A 14,362-nucleotide genomic window follows, 5' to 3' on the forward strand; every position below is an offset into this window, starting at 1 on the left:
CTGCAGAGAGGAAATGAAGGGAAGTGCAGAGTCGAGTGATAATTCTCTAGGGTTCATAACTACAAACGACACCTTTCAAGTACATGTGATTCTTTGTGATTATAGCCGCTTTAAAATTAAGATAATAGAAATGTAGCGCTAGAGACGACCCAGAAGGCTTTAGTTTGCATTTTGTGGTGCTACAGTGGGAATCCATGTCAGCCTGGAGCTGTGCGATCTAACCAGTCACTTGGAACAAGCACTACGACAGGCACCTTTACACCTTTTCAAATAGAGGTGCAAATAGCAGTGAGATAAAGAGAGCCTATTGCTCTGTAGCACATCTAACTAACTGAGAGACCAGAAAGAAAATCTTTATGTAATGTTTGAAAGTGCCAGAGTGATGGTAGAGATGATGAGGAGGAGGGGATTGCCCCTGGCTGATGGAGCCTGATGGAGCATAGAGAACTGAGCTAGTTGTTCTCTTGGGCCCAACATCACCTCGTCTTCCCTACTTCCACCTTACATAACAGGAGCAATATTCCTTTCTACCCCTCTGAGACCGGTTTAAAAAAAACACAAGTGAGCTATAAATATGATATAATCCTGAATGACACCCTCCCTTTTGTCATGATGTACCTCTTTTGAAAGCGCACAAGCTGATGACCACATCAGTTCACGCCTGTGCACCACCACAAACCCAAATGAGACCCGGATAAAGTTCTTGGGCCGTTGATTCTTTTTCTGTGGGCTTTTTAATGGAAATAAAGGCTGAGTAGAAAGTGTGCATACAGGGTAGGTGTACATGTGTGTGTGTGCATGTGTGTGCGTGCGTGTGCATGCTCATCTGTGCAACATCTGCTCAACTAGCCCAAGGCTCCTCGCCTCTTGAGAAGTGGGTCACGTTTCCCAATGACGTCAAAAGTCCTTCTGCCTCTCCAGTTTGTGGAACTTTGCCAAAACCACCACATGCTATTCCTCGTCCTTATAATGGAAACACTCTCTCCAAAGCCTTGATGAATCACCTGCCAAACCTCTCACAATTCTTAAATATTAACACTGACCATGAAAGCAATACATAAGGTAAAGAGTTGATTATTCACAGAGGCAAAAACATGATAACAGTAGCTCACAAGAGACCAATAATAATAAGAGGTAAATGAAAGGTGCAATGTCGGTAGCACTGCTCTATAAAAGACCGAATCTGCAATTAACTCTTTCCCCTGTCAATGTAGAGGACTGAAAAATAAAAACAGGGAGAGGAAAAGATGTTAGGTGTCTGCTACATAGGTATAGAGATTTAATTTAAGCTGTCCAGTCCAGAGGAGACAACTCAGGGATCAGCAAGAGTATGAATGGAGCAGCAGCTAATTGAAAACACTGTGGAGAGGGAGAGAGTGCGGAGAGAGATACCTGAGGCAGTCCCAGACACATAACCATTAAAATAAAGGCTCAGTACGCCTATCCTAACCCCAATGACATTGTTGTGAGTACCATTTTCAATTTTCACTCTCTTTACACAGCAAATGTGGCTATGTGTTATCTGGCTGGACAAAGTGCTGCGGACGGGGATTAATTTGAAGTTTTCTGAAACAATGTCATTCTTCTTATCAACGGGGCTCACATGTTGTCAGGGCATGTCTTTTCTCACTTCTTGTTTTCCAGGCGAAGACGTGACCTGAACCAGGATCCACGGACCAGGGTTGGCTTGGGCTCCATAAAGCAATTAGCTGGTGGGCTTGGCTATCTTGGGCAGGAAGGGATGCTTGGAAGCAACAGCCCACTATCTCCACTACACAGGACTTGCCATCAATTGTGGCCATGTATAAACTGATGTCACCTACACGAGAACACATCAGCCTTGACATCGTTAAGTGTCTCCAGGCAATGGAGAGCATAGCAGCAACAAATCAATGAGGCCTTGCCTAGCCACTCTGCTGGACTGTGCATGTGCCTGTGTGTATTAGCAGGTGGTTACAGCGTATAGAAATTACATGCTGGAGGGGGGCACCATTTTATCTTTTTGGGGAAACGGACTGAGGACAAGCCATAGCTCCTGCCTTCGCCTCACCAATTACTTAGCAGAGACTCGCACTTTCAAACTGAATAATACAGTGTGTAGCTGAACTCTTGCAAGTGTGGGAATATCTTGGGGCCCTCTGGATGTCTTGTCCTCACCGTGTACCTAACAAGTGAACGTTAACTTGAGACGGCATTCACTTTAAAAATATAATTAAATATTCATTGCGCTTAGCACATTAAATGGAAAAAAGTTTGTCTTAACTTTTTCTAGTGTCCCACATTAATAAGGTATAACGCACAAACGTCCACACACACCTATTTCTACAACGAATGGTCCTAACAAATAAAGATAAATAGGACAAACACTAGAATCACAGAGCAAAAACAAAACATCTGTCTGCTTTTAAATTTTTGACTTTCCATTTATTGCTATTTTTAATTAATAAAAATAACTCATTTCCCTGAGCTGACCATTAGCGGTTTCTGTTTGCAGAGTGAATACAGAAAATTTACCAAAGTGGTTCACAAATGGCTCAACACTGCATCATAACCAGCATTCCAACCTACCTGTATACCATTATGCAAATTCAGCACAGCACACAGCTATACATTGCGCTTTTAATATCTGACTAATTGAAAGTGACAGCCCTTAACCCAAACCCTAAGACTCTCGCCCCTGCAAGGGGTGAAATAACCCAAATGACAGACAGATATACAGACAGATTTTTTTCTCTAACATATTTAGAGTGAAACATAGCATTGAGCAGGGAACAGCAGAAGCCTTGTTGGCTGCAGGGACAGACAGGCCCATGGCGAGCCAGTGAGGCAGCGGGCTGGACCGACGGGGAGGGCTCACCAGGCAGAGGTTACAATAACACATTTCCTCGCACCACGCCATTGAGCTAGACAGACATGCAGCCTGCTGACAGAGGGAAATATTGTACTTTTAACTCCACTACATTTAATTGACAGCTTTTATTTCCTTTGCAGATTAAGATTTTATACAAAACATAAGAAAAATAGAATACATTGTGATAATATAATGCTGCATAACAAATATTTTTTGATACTATAAAACGATGTACTTTTACTTCAGTAATATTGTGAATGTATGACTTATACTTATAATGAAGTATTTTTATATTGTTGCGATGCTCCTTTTACTAAGTATAGGATCTTCATGCTTCTTTAAAACCACTGGTATTTTGGAAATTATGTGCAACAGTCCTGTGGTGAAATGGAGAGTTCATAATGTTTCGAGGAAAATGTATGCTGCATGAACAATTTGAATCAAATAAAATACATGCAATGGCTTGTCCAGTTGTAGGAAGGCGGTGGATTACTAAATGCAATCATCCGTGAATCATCAGTGAAAGCAGCGTTCCTTGCCATGCTCCTGAAATATATAATCAATTAATAGCTGACCATGTTTGGATTTATTGCATAGGCCCAGTCAGAGGGGCTCAAAATGTTCCTGTTTGTTGAATGAATCATGGCAGCAGCAGCAGTGACTGTGGCCTGGTCTGTTTCTAGTGGAGACACAATGGCCAGACTGGACCTGAGGGATTAGCTGCACTTCCTCTCCGAACCCGGACACCAATCAAAGGCCATGAGATACATTTTTGGGACACTTCTGTCCCAGAAGTGCACGTGCACACTATGAGAGGGGAAATGAACATTTATTTCTTCCATTTGTTTTTCACACATTCTAGTGACTGCAGCTATTTACATTTAGGATTACTCTACCCCCCTCCCTCTGCTTCTACCTCACTCTCACAAACATGCACACATACACACTCGAGCACACACTTCCCGGGGCGATGTGAGAGTGTCTATTCATTCGGTAGAGGCCAGCTGCACACCTGGTGACAGCCCAGAATGGTGGTGTTGGCTCAGGTCAGGGTGTGCGGGGAGAGGAGGGTCGGGAAGGGGAGGGCCGGTTGAATGGGCCCACAGGCCTGTCCTTCAGGGTCTGCTCAACCTGCACATTCCAGTTAATTTAGTGCCGGGCAAGCACAGGAATGTCCCCTCATGTAAGGGATCACTGTCTTAAAGGTGGGCTTCTCGTGTGATTGAAAAGGCCCTTCAGGAGGATAAATAGAGATGAAAGCCAAATGTGTTGGGTTCAGTTCCCCAAAGTGATGTGCTGCCGTACCGGATACGTACTGGTACCTATTAACCTGCTCATCCTTTAAAGAGTGAAAACATTGCTTCAGGATTACACAAGGGCCTCTATCATATATAGAGCTGGTAATGAAATCTCAATCATTTTTTGGTGTGGACCAAAATATGTCCACAGCCAAATATTGAATGTACTAAAAGTCGAGACTTAATGATTTGATCAGATCATTTCCTGATTTAAATAATAATTTTACCAATATTAGACTGTTTCTTTTTTGCAAAGACTTCTGACAGGTGGTAAGATGGTGTAGTGAGATGGCCACAGCCCCATCAAGAAATTATCAGATGTTTGACATACAAAATCCTTTCTGATTCTATTTATTTGGAGGTGTTTCTCCCATTCACTAGTTGATCGGATCCAATAGTGCATCGATGCAATGGAATCATGGCGGAAAGTGTGAGATGTACTTGTTTAAGTATACAGTTCTTCAGTTTGCTATGGTAAACTAGCAACATGCTAAAAATGCATTGTTCCATCATCCATCGACCTCATCAAGAAGTGGCATGAAATTGAGAAAGGCACGGCCAGCATTGAGACAAAGTCAGAAGAGCGGGGGAAGACCTGTGACATGCTGCAGCACCTCCACCTCCTTTGAAGTAGGAATAAGTAGTATATTTCTGCTGGAATATTCTGTCACCAAAGATGCAATTTTTGTGGGCATTTCCTGTCAGTGTTGTTTGTTTGTTCTGATATGTAGTTTCTGTGTTATTCTCCCTATATTTTTTTAATTAATTTCTACATTTGCCTGCCTTCTTTCTGCCCTTGGGTCCTATCAACCATTCCTATCAGAGCACTGAATAGTATCGTTCATTTATAGACTTTTAATTTGATTTGATTTTATTGGATAGTAGTTTACTATATTATTGGCAGTCAGATAAATCTAAAATAAGAATACATGAAATACTATTTGATGAGTTAGATAGACGAAAGACCTGGCAATCAGACAACAGACAAGACACCTGGGGAAAACCTGGGGATACCTTGCCAGGAGGGCTAGACTACTGGGGAGGAAGTCCCTAAATTTGTTGCCATCCTGCTTTGTCCAGTGTAACTATGTTGTTAGCTCATGGTACTGGGGCCTTAACAAAGGCTTGAAACATAAACTTCAACTACCACAAAACAAACTGTTGAGAATTGTACTAATGCTAGATCATAGGAGTCATTCTTTCAGCTCCAATGGCTTCCAGTTGAGGATAGAGCGCATCAAATACAACTTAATATGGTCCACATGATCTCAAATGGCAGAGCTCCTAATTACCTTGACAATTACTTTAAGAAGTTAGAAGAAGTCCATAAACATAATACCAGAGCTGGGGTAGCTAACCTGTACTTTAATCAATTCAACGCCATGATGGGTGAGGTCTTGTTCATTTTGCTGCTGCTACAGAGTGGAATAAAATCAAGGAGGTGCAGAACCCACAAGCCTGTAAGAAAAAGGTCAAATAGAAATAACATCTCCAAATAGGGACATGGTCATTTTAATACACTGTAGCTGCGTTTAAAAATACACGCACACACACGCCATGATGTGATTGCATGTCTTCTGCTTTGGACGTTGAATGGCTGACTTCATCTTTTTGTGGCGAGGACACTATGATGGAACGTCAGGAACCACGGTGGAAATGAGTCCTGGACTTTGTCGTGTTCTCCCTTTTAATGTCTTATATGCTGGTATCTTTTTTTTACCACTGTATTTGAATTTGTGTCAAACAAAATAAACTAAACTAAAACAAAATCTGAAGTCAGAACTGTTTGCATTAGGCATATCATACTTTAAACTGACTTTATTTATGTATTAAATACAAATTTTCCCCACCTATAAATAATGAAGCCCCCACACCTGGCACACCCTGGCAAGAAGATCCGCCCATGTCGCAGCTTGTGTTTTTAAAGCATCTAAAATTTAGATGTTTAACAAAAAAGGGATTCTATTAAAAAAATATAATGTTATGCTACCAAAACTCATATACCATATATGCAATTGCATCCAGTTCTTCACAAACACACACATACTCTCCTCTCTCTCTGTCTCTGTATCTTTGCCTCACACAGAGAAACACACTCTTGCAAAAGCATCAACACCTACGTACTGTATGCATACACACATTTGTGCCAGGAACATTCTGTTCACCTTCATCATTGAAATGGTCGGTCTCTTATGGTAACACAGAAAACTTCAGTGGCCTAATTGCCTTTGTCTAGAACAGACAACAGAACAATAAAAGTACATCACGTAATCTACCCTTTAACCCACAAAAAATCCATAATTTGCTTCAGATTCTACTATTCTATTGAAATGTTAGGCAGTTATTAGGAACCTGAGGTGTTAATATGTGTGCTGTGTGTCAGGACTGGAGGCCTGTTCCTGTCTAGCAGTTCCAGCTGTGTTGGGTTGTGTCTGTGGTTTGAGGCCCTCCGTGTTTCTCTGAGCGGATTCAACCTCTCAGCCTGCAGCAGCTGGCAGTCATCAAGCTGCTGGCAACACACACACACTCACTTACATGCACACACATGCTCACACAGACGTCCTTCCATAATTTCCATGGTAATCAGTAGGGAGCCAGATCGTGGTCATGCCAGGGGTATGGAATAGAGGGACGAGGGTTAGCTTAGTCCTGGACTTCTGGTTTGGTTGGCTTAGGTGATCAGAGACACGGGGCAAGACTCAGGATATGAGCTACTCTTGTTGCTGTAAATGAAGGTAATGAAAGAATTGGATACAGATGGGTGAGCCATGTAATGTAGAGTTTAAAGGATAATTCTGCTCTTTTACAGCTTGGGTCTTATTTTCATAGTTTTTCATTTCTATCGATAATAACATTGTTCTCACCCAGTTAATTGCTGTGATCTAGGAACATGACAACATCACTAGAGGTGAGGAAATACGCAGGCAGTCAAATGATTTTAAAGGAAGAGTTCTACATTTTGGGACATATAGAGTTAGATGTGAGAATTGATCGGTGGGACCAGCATTATTGGCCAACTATATGTACACATACAAAGAACTTGACTCTGTTTTTTTGTCGCTCTCAATGTACTTACACAAAGACAAAAACATTTTGTCATGATCATATGAGGTCCCATCCAGCAGCTGATTAGCTTAGCTTAGTGTAAAGACTGAAAACAGGTGAAACAGTTAGCCAGTTGCCAGTTAGCCTGGCATTGTCCAGAGGTAAAAAAAAACCCTCATTGATTATCACTTTATATATTGTTAATTAATTGCAGATGTCATTGTTAAATTAGTTTACAGATGACTTCTCGGTTCAAGTTTAACCTATTTTATTTGGGCGTAGTTTTCCTGTGCAATGAGGGATTATCACCAGCATTTCAGCTGTGCTCACTATTGGTTTTAACTCCAAATAAAGTGGTTTAGATAATCTGGTTAAACTGGTGGTTTGTTTACAACCTCTTTAACTGTCCGGCTGCTAATTCCGTGTCCCGGGATTTTGCTGTGTTACCAAGTTCAACAATTACTTTGGGGAGTATTATCATAACTGATTGAAATGATTGCCAAAACTATGAAAATAAGACCCAGGTTGGAATAAACCTAAACAATCCTTTAAATAGCTGGGAGATGGCCATCATGGCACTCTGGCCATGGCAGTCCGTTTGGTGAGACACAAACAATGTGGCCAAAAAGCTCTTGTTTATGCCGCCACAGACCAAAACCCAGTGTAATGTGACTAACGGTGTGTAGCCAACATGGCAGAGGTAACACATACAAATCCGGAGCACAAGCATGCTTAAAGTTGCTACACTGCATCAGTCAAACACAAGACCCTACCACGATCCAGGGGGTAAGAGTAAGCCTGCTGTTTGCCTGGTTACTAAACAAAACCTCCAATGACCTATTTTCATTCCTACCCCAATTCCTCCACCCCTTGACTGAATGGGGATTGAAAGTGTGAAGTGGCTCGCCCAATCACAAGACACACAACCCCATGCTGATATCAGCTTTCTTTCCAAAAGCAGGGGGAGGCTTTCAATGAGACCATTTCTAACTCAGAGGCCAGTCCAGTCAAAAAAAAAAACATCATATCCCATGAGCTTATGTGTTTTGAATACAAACAAGCTGTTTGGGATGAGAGTGTGCAGTGGCCCAGTGGTAAATCACTGCCCTACAGGCTATCAACAACCTCCTCCATCCAAAACACAATTCAATTATGGACGGTGCAGCAAAAATAGAGTAACAGGAAACATTTACAACAGCAACAGTAATTATGTTTGGATCCCATTCCACAGGAAGTCATTACCATAGATTTCAAGAATATCTTTATCATCCAAGTTAAGAAAGAATTTCCTCCTCTGGTTGGGATAATATTTGTGTTGGTGTCAGGGAGAGGACAGAGAGCAGAGCTCTGTGAAGAGGGTGGAGCTACTGACAAAGGGAGTGGCTTCAACACCTTGTAAAGAGAATCATCTAAAAAACAGAAGTGTCTTGCTAATGTCCACTAGCCTTCCTGGCTAATCAGCTCTGCTAAAACTGTGTAGCTCAAGTAGGTTTAGTCAAAGACATTTGATGTGTGCTGGCAACATGCCAGACTGCTTTCTTCTGTTGGAGAGGAGAGAAAGTTCTATGATAACATTGATGTCTGCAGCAGGAGAGTCAAATTTCCTTACACAATGTGAAAAGCAATCCACACCACAAGTCCACACCTCTTCCTCCAGTTCAATATCCCCAGCTGAAACACAGAAGACCAGCCTGTCATTTTGTATTAACCCAAGAAGAAGAACAATCCCGCAGAGGCTAACACTAACTGCTATCAGATCAGCTGATAATGACTTTCTTTTATTATACTCATGATGGGAAGGATGACCCCAGCATTGTGAAATGCACCTATTTAGTGAGTTGATAGATGCTGGCAGCTGATTTGTAATCAAAAAGTAGGAAAAATGGCTGTTTATTAAATCTACAGTTGTGCAGCGTGAAAGCATAGCTTCAGAGTATGGCTTTGGCAGAGCTTTGGAGGGCAATACAGAGGAATCCTCTTTGTTCTAATTATTTTCTGAATAAACTGTTTTTACACAGTCACTATCAATCTGAAGGGCATTTATATTAGACTAAGGTCTGTGGGAGAAGCTTCCTGAGAAAAACAAAGTTAAGCATCAACTGTAATCCTTCATCTAACCTCACACTGTTCTTCAAACACTTGAGACACACAGCACTAATGCAAACACTGTCACGTCAACAAAGTGCAGATCTACTCCTTGTCATGGTGCTCTTACTGCTTCTTTAAAACTTCATAACTCTATTGAACATAGCAAAAGGGCAGAACTGTTAAAACGTCATTCAGCCTCTTTAGGTAGTATAAATAAGAAACAGTACCTGGAAAATTATGGCCATGTTGTGGCCATGTAGTTCCCCTATATTTTTATGCTATCTGGCATCTCCGCTGTCCCATCACCATATGGTGGTTGCATTGTGGCCACCAAACGTGCGCCTGACCCCCCTTAGGGAGGCTAGAGCTCGGTGTGAGCAAGGTGATGACTAGTGTGGGTCAGCATGGGCTTGTTTACACATTACAGACCACACAGACAAGACACGGTTAAGACAGCATATGTACGCCATGTGTCTCAATTACAGGCAGGCCACGACCGGTCAACTGCTTAGCAGAGATGCGAGTGAACAGTAGAACACACAGGTTTTGTTGCAGAAAATCTATTATATTCTAAACTTAACTCTCACATACTATCAAGACAGTCTGATCACGGCTGCCTTTATTGACCCACAACAAAATGTTAAAGAGATCATGAATGAATGAATGAATGGTTTATTTTGGTTTTAAATTATAATGTACAAAGAATGACAATTTGTGTGAATATGCAATTTAGAAAAATCTTATATATGCTTAAACCAATCCATTCACACAAAATAACTTGCAACATTTAAAAGGAATAATTCCGAGGAAGGAAGAATTCCAAAAAAAGGAATAGGCTGAATCCCAAGGCTTATATTTGCCTATGCTATATCCTATATATCCTATCCTATCATCTCTCAGCAGAGGGCTCCAGTCTGGCTGAGGTGACAAAGCAGACAAGATTCAGAGATGTTGTAAATGTTTTCATCTTTGCATGACATTGTCTCCTTTGTTTGTCTACTAGTTCCATTCCTCTCAGCTTTTATTGGGACATTGCTGCAAGAAAAAAAAATCTAAAGCAGACAAAAACGTGTTAATGGCTGTAGTTGCATCAATAAGAGCTGTTTACGACTAATGTCTTGATTTGGGCTGCTTTTATTGTTCTCTAACTAACATCATTTTGAGTCCCTTAAAGTAATGGAGTCTGGATCCAAATGTAATGGTAACCATCCTGTTTTGTGTCTTTGAAATGGTACATTGCTATGACTGAAAATAAATGACTTTATTACAGCTTGGTTGTCTAATGCCTATGTTCACTCTTACTATAATGAAAACGCTAAAGTGTGAAGTGGGGAAAATATTATTATTTAGTTTTTCAAACTTTTACCTATATACAGTTTCCTTCTTGTTTTTAATGCATGATCACACAGCATGAGCTTATACATTATTTTGAACGCATTATTTAATGCAACAACACAAAAAAGATATAAACAATAATGTATACTAATTGTTTTCTTTGTAAATACACACTGAGCCTGATTTCTCTTTCCATCATTGCTCTAAAACACAACAGAGTGTAAAATAATCTTCCGTCTGGGCTTGTTTCTATACAGTACCTATTTAAAGTTTTTAGCCAGCTATTTTCTCATTCAAAAACAAACATATACCCTTACTCCATTACTGCAGCAAAGCAACTACTGCCTATCAATTTAATAATGATTAACACTTGAGTAATCTTTAGCTGAAACATCAAACCTAAATCAGAATAATGTGTAAACTGTAAAATATCTATTAGTCTTTTTATATCTGATTTGTGTACGTGCAGGAGTGTGTGCATGTGTGTGTGTGACCACAAAGAAAAACAAACAAGCACACTACAACGCTAACTAGCCCTGAGAGCTGAGGGCATCTTTCAAGTGGCTGGGCCGACAGTGCAGCTTCTCATCTCCCAACCTAACCGCACTCACAGGTCACAACGAGAGCTTTGATCACTCCAAAAGTCTGTTTCCCATTCACATACTCATTGATTTTCCATAAGATGGGCAGAAGAACTGATATGAGTCCAGCCAAGTCTCCTTTTAACACAGGTACGCATGTGTATCAATATCAGAGAGGAAGTTTAAAGGCCAGAGCTTCTACATTCCTGGGGTTTAAGGACAGTGAGCTGCAATAAGTGATGAAGTGGTATCAAAGTCCAGGACAGAAAGATAAAAAGGCATTTGTCATTTTTGTGGCAGTGGGTCAGAAATGATCTGGCGAAAATGTTTGACATAAATAATTAGGGGTGAGATGAATCACTGACATCATATCCTCAGCTTCCCTTTCTCGTAAGCACTTGAGAGCTGTTTTTAAATAGCATCCCTTTAGCAACAAAATACCAAATTTGGTATTTTATTTTCAAATGACAGAAGAGAGCTCCACCTGCAACTATACTGTATATGTCTTTATGATAAAATCATCACATTGGTGTGATGGGTACAGCATTTTTTTCTTCTTTTAGAAGAAAATTTGGAAAATTAGGTTTAATTAATTATTTCAGTAAAAGATAATATATAATTTATTTATGAAAAAAGTAATTCTAATGAGGCATTGTATAACAATGTTCCTGTGAAGGTAAAGTAGAAAAAACATATTGTAATTTGTTATAATTCCTGATTTGTTTGCCAATGGCTCCAGCTGACTCTACAGAATATGACAAGATATCAGGACAAAGATGATCAGATCAATAAGATCAAAGACCAAAGCACACCCAAACTGTAATATCCACACTGCAGTGCAAAACAGGATCATAACATGCAAACACATACTATTATTACTATTACCACAAAAAATAAATAATTAAATAATAATAATAATATTCTATAATAAAGTATTATTATTGTTGCTGTTGTTACACATGACATAGGCCTACATGCAATTTATAAAAACGCCCTAACCCACAATTTTACATTTATTGCTTAACAGCCATAATAATAGTAAAATAATACTGAAAATTCTAATCCGAGTCATAAAAGGCCAACAGTCCTTGTTTTATTGCCATTTCACTGCTCCCTCCTTTTCCCCCTATGCCTTAAACACAAAACTCGTTATTGGAAGAAGAAAACAAGCCAGAAATAGAAAAGTTGAATGGGACAGAAACTTCTTACCTGGTCCCTCTGGATGCATGGCAGAGAGGTCCGGCGATGTGACTTACTGTTGGACTGACTGTGTGCCATGTCTGAGGCTATCACAGAACTGGACCTCCTGCGCCTTTTAAATACAGGGATCTCTTCCCTGGCTCCAGTCACAAGGGTGCAGCCCTCCTTGTGTCTCCCTTGGTTGGGAAGGAACTTGTCAGCATACCTCGCCAGCAGGATGCCCAGCACTCCAACCAGGTACGCTATGTATGGTCTCCAAGTGGCCCGTACTTTGTGCAGCGAGAAGAGCGAGATAGTCCTGACTATGCTGATGAAAACGATCACAGATATGCCCTGATTCAGCCGTGCTACCATGAGTGCGCCGGTAGCCACGCAGATGAGCACGACCACGGCTGCTGTCGTGAATGAAAACAGCTGCTCATCTGTCCCGTCCAGGAGAGACCACGCCGCTGCTTCGCCCAGGTGGCACAGGGTTAGGAGTGAGAGGGCGGTCTGGATTAGAACCCCGCAATGGATTAAGTAGACACCGACCCAAAAGAAGGCACATACAAGGGTGAACAATGGCGAAACCACACTCCAGCAAGTTTGCAACAGCTCCACCGCGCAGCCTGTAACGAAGTGAATGGGAGACGATGAATGCGAGAGTCTGTTGTCAGCGCTGCTGCTGCTGGCTTCAGCTTTCCAGTCTGCACATTTGACCAACAGAGCGAGAAAAACCGAAAGCGAACCCGCACATACCGCACTCCGGAGTCTCTGGGAACTCCATATTTTTGTGAACATTAGCCTCACCCACGACTCGTAATCTCGGTCAGGGCACAGTGGGATGACACATGTTTTCACATATCCATTGCGATCCGGTGCGCTGAAGGTTTTTTCATGTGTACTGCTCTGCGCACCGGTACTGTCATATTCTGCAGGCATCGCCATCACTCATGGCAGATATGAAGTATGAGGAAGTCTATAATGCATCTATACCAGTGTGGTCATGGGACAGGGCATGAGTTAGTGACAAAACAAACATCATTTATTGTATGCGTAATGAAAAAGTACAGCGAATACGCACCGATGCGTCTCCATTTACGCATGGAGATGTGCTCCCCCTGAACGCATTCTCTTTGTTTTTCCAGGTGCGGGTTGAGGAACTGCTGCCTGAAAGGAGCCCGAATGAATCTGAGTAACTCAGTTCTTATACAGATCTAGGGCACTGCTTCTCTGCACACACGCGTCCTGCTTTGCCCTCCTTTGTGGAGCGCCGTTTCTTTGACTTCTGCTGGCCCTGTCTTCGCCTTCTGGCTCCCCGACCCGGTCCGTGCAGCAGCAGCAGCAGTCTTTGCAAAACATTAGTCCCGTTCCGTGAACATTCAGCGATTAAACACACTCTCTGTGTCCATTGTTTGGGCACTTCCCGGTCTCTATACTCTATATAAGCAGTTTGAGTGAGTGTCCGTCAGGTTATTGCTCGGCGTTTTGAAGGGCAAATCCGCAGTGTTTGTCACCAGCTCTCCAACCAGCCGTGAGTCTCAGCTCATTCACACCCCCGAGTTCCGACTCCACACAGGGAGCAAGATATTGCAGCAGCAGTGAAACCCCCAAATCTTTCCTCAGCCAGCCCAGCAGGCGTTGTCCTCACCAGATCTGACTTAATGTTAACATTTATTTCCTCTTGAACAGTTTTAAATACCTTAGTTTTTTGTAAAAATAAAAATAAAAACAATAATACTAATATTAATATATTTTGTTTTGTTTTTTTTATTTAAACTGCAGCAAAACCTGTTTTGTATAAAATGGGATTGACCTATATTTTCCTGGTGAGATCCTCTGGAATAAATATGGTATGTTTAGGCGCTAACATTTCAGACCATGTTTTATCTTTATAATATCTTTGCAAGGTTACAAAGCCAAACTGGGGTGATGTGTCTAGATGCTGATGAAAGAAATGGGAGCCCTGCATGCCAACTGTTTTG

The 14,362-nt window shown here is 41.4% G+C and overlaps 1 protein-coding gene across 3 annotated transcripts in view; it reads right to left on the reverse strand.

Moving 5' to 3' along the window:
- The window catches only part of LOC123961798 (cGMP-inhibited 3',5'-cyclic phosphodiesterase A-like), a 78,621-nt gene extending 64,675 nt beyond the window's left edge, over positions 1-13,946 (reverse strand). For 2 of the 3 annotated variants that reach the window (XM_046037502.1, XM_046037501.1), the window contains exon 1: positions 12,408-13,946. In XM_046037502.1, coding sequence (XP_045893458.1) covers positions 12,408-13,325 — 918 coding nt within the window. In that variant the 5' untranslated portion in view covers positions 13,326-13,946. The remainder of the gene's footprint in view (positions 1-12,407) is intronic. The other variant, XM_046037503.1, reaches the window with a different exon arrangement.
- Positions 13,947-14,362: the final 416 nt, after the last annotated feature.

The sequence above is a fragment of the Micropterus dolomieu genome, linkage group LG22 (genome assembly GCF_021292245.1).
Source record: "Micropterus dolomieu isolate WLL.071019.BEF.003 ecotype Adirondacks linkage group LG22, ASM2129224v1, whole genome shotgun sequence".
Taxonomy (NCBI): Eukaryota; Metazoa; Chordata; class Actinopteri; order Centrarchiformes; family Centrarchidae; genus Micropterus; species Micropterus dolomieu.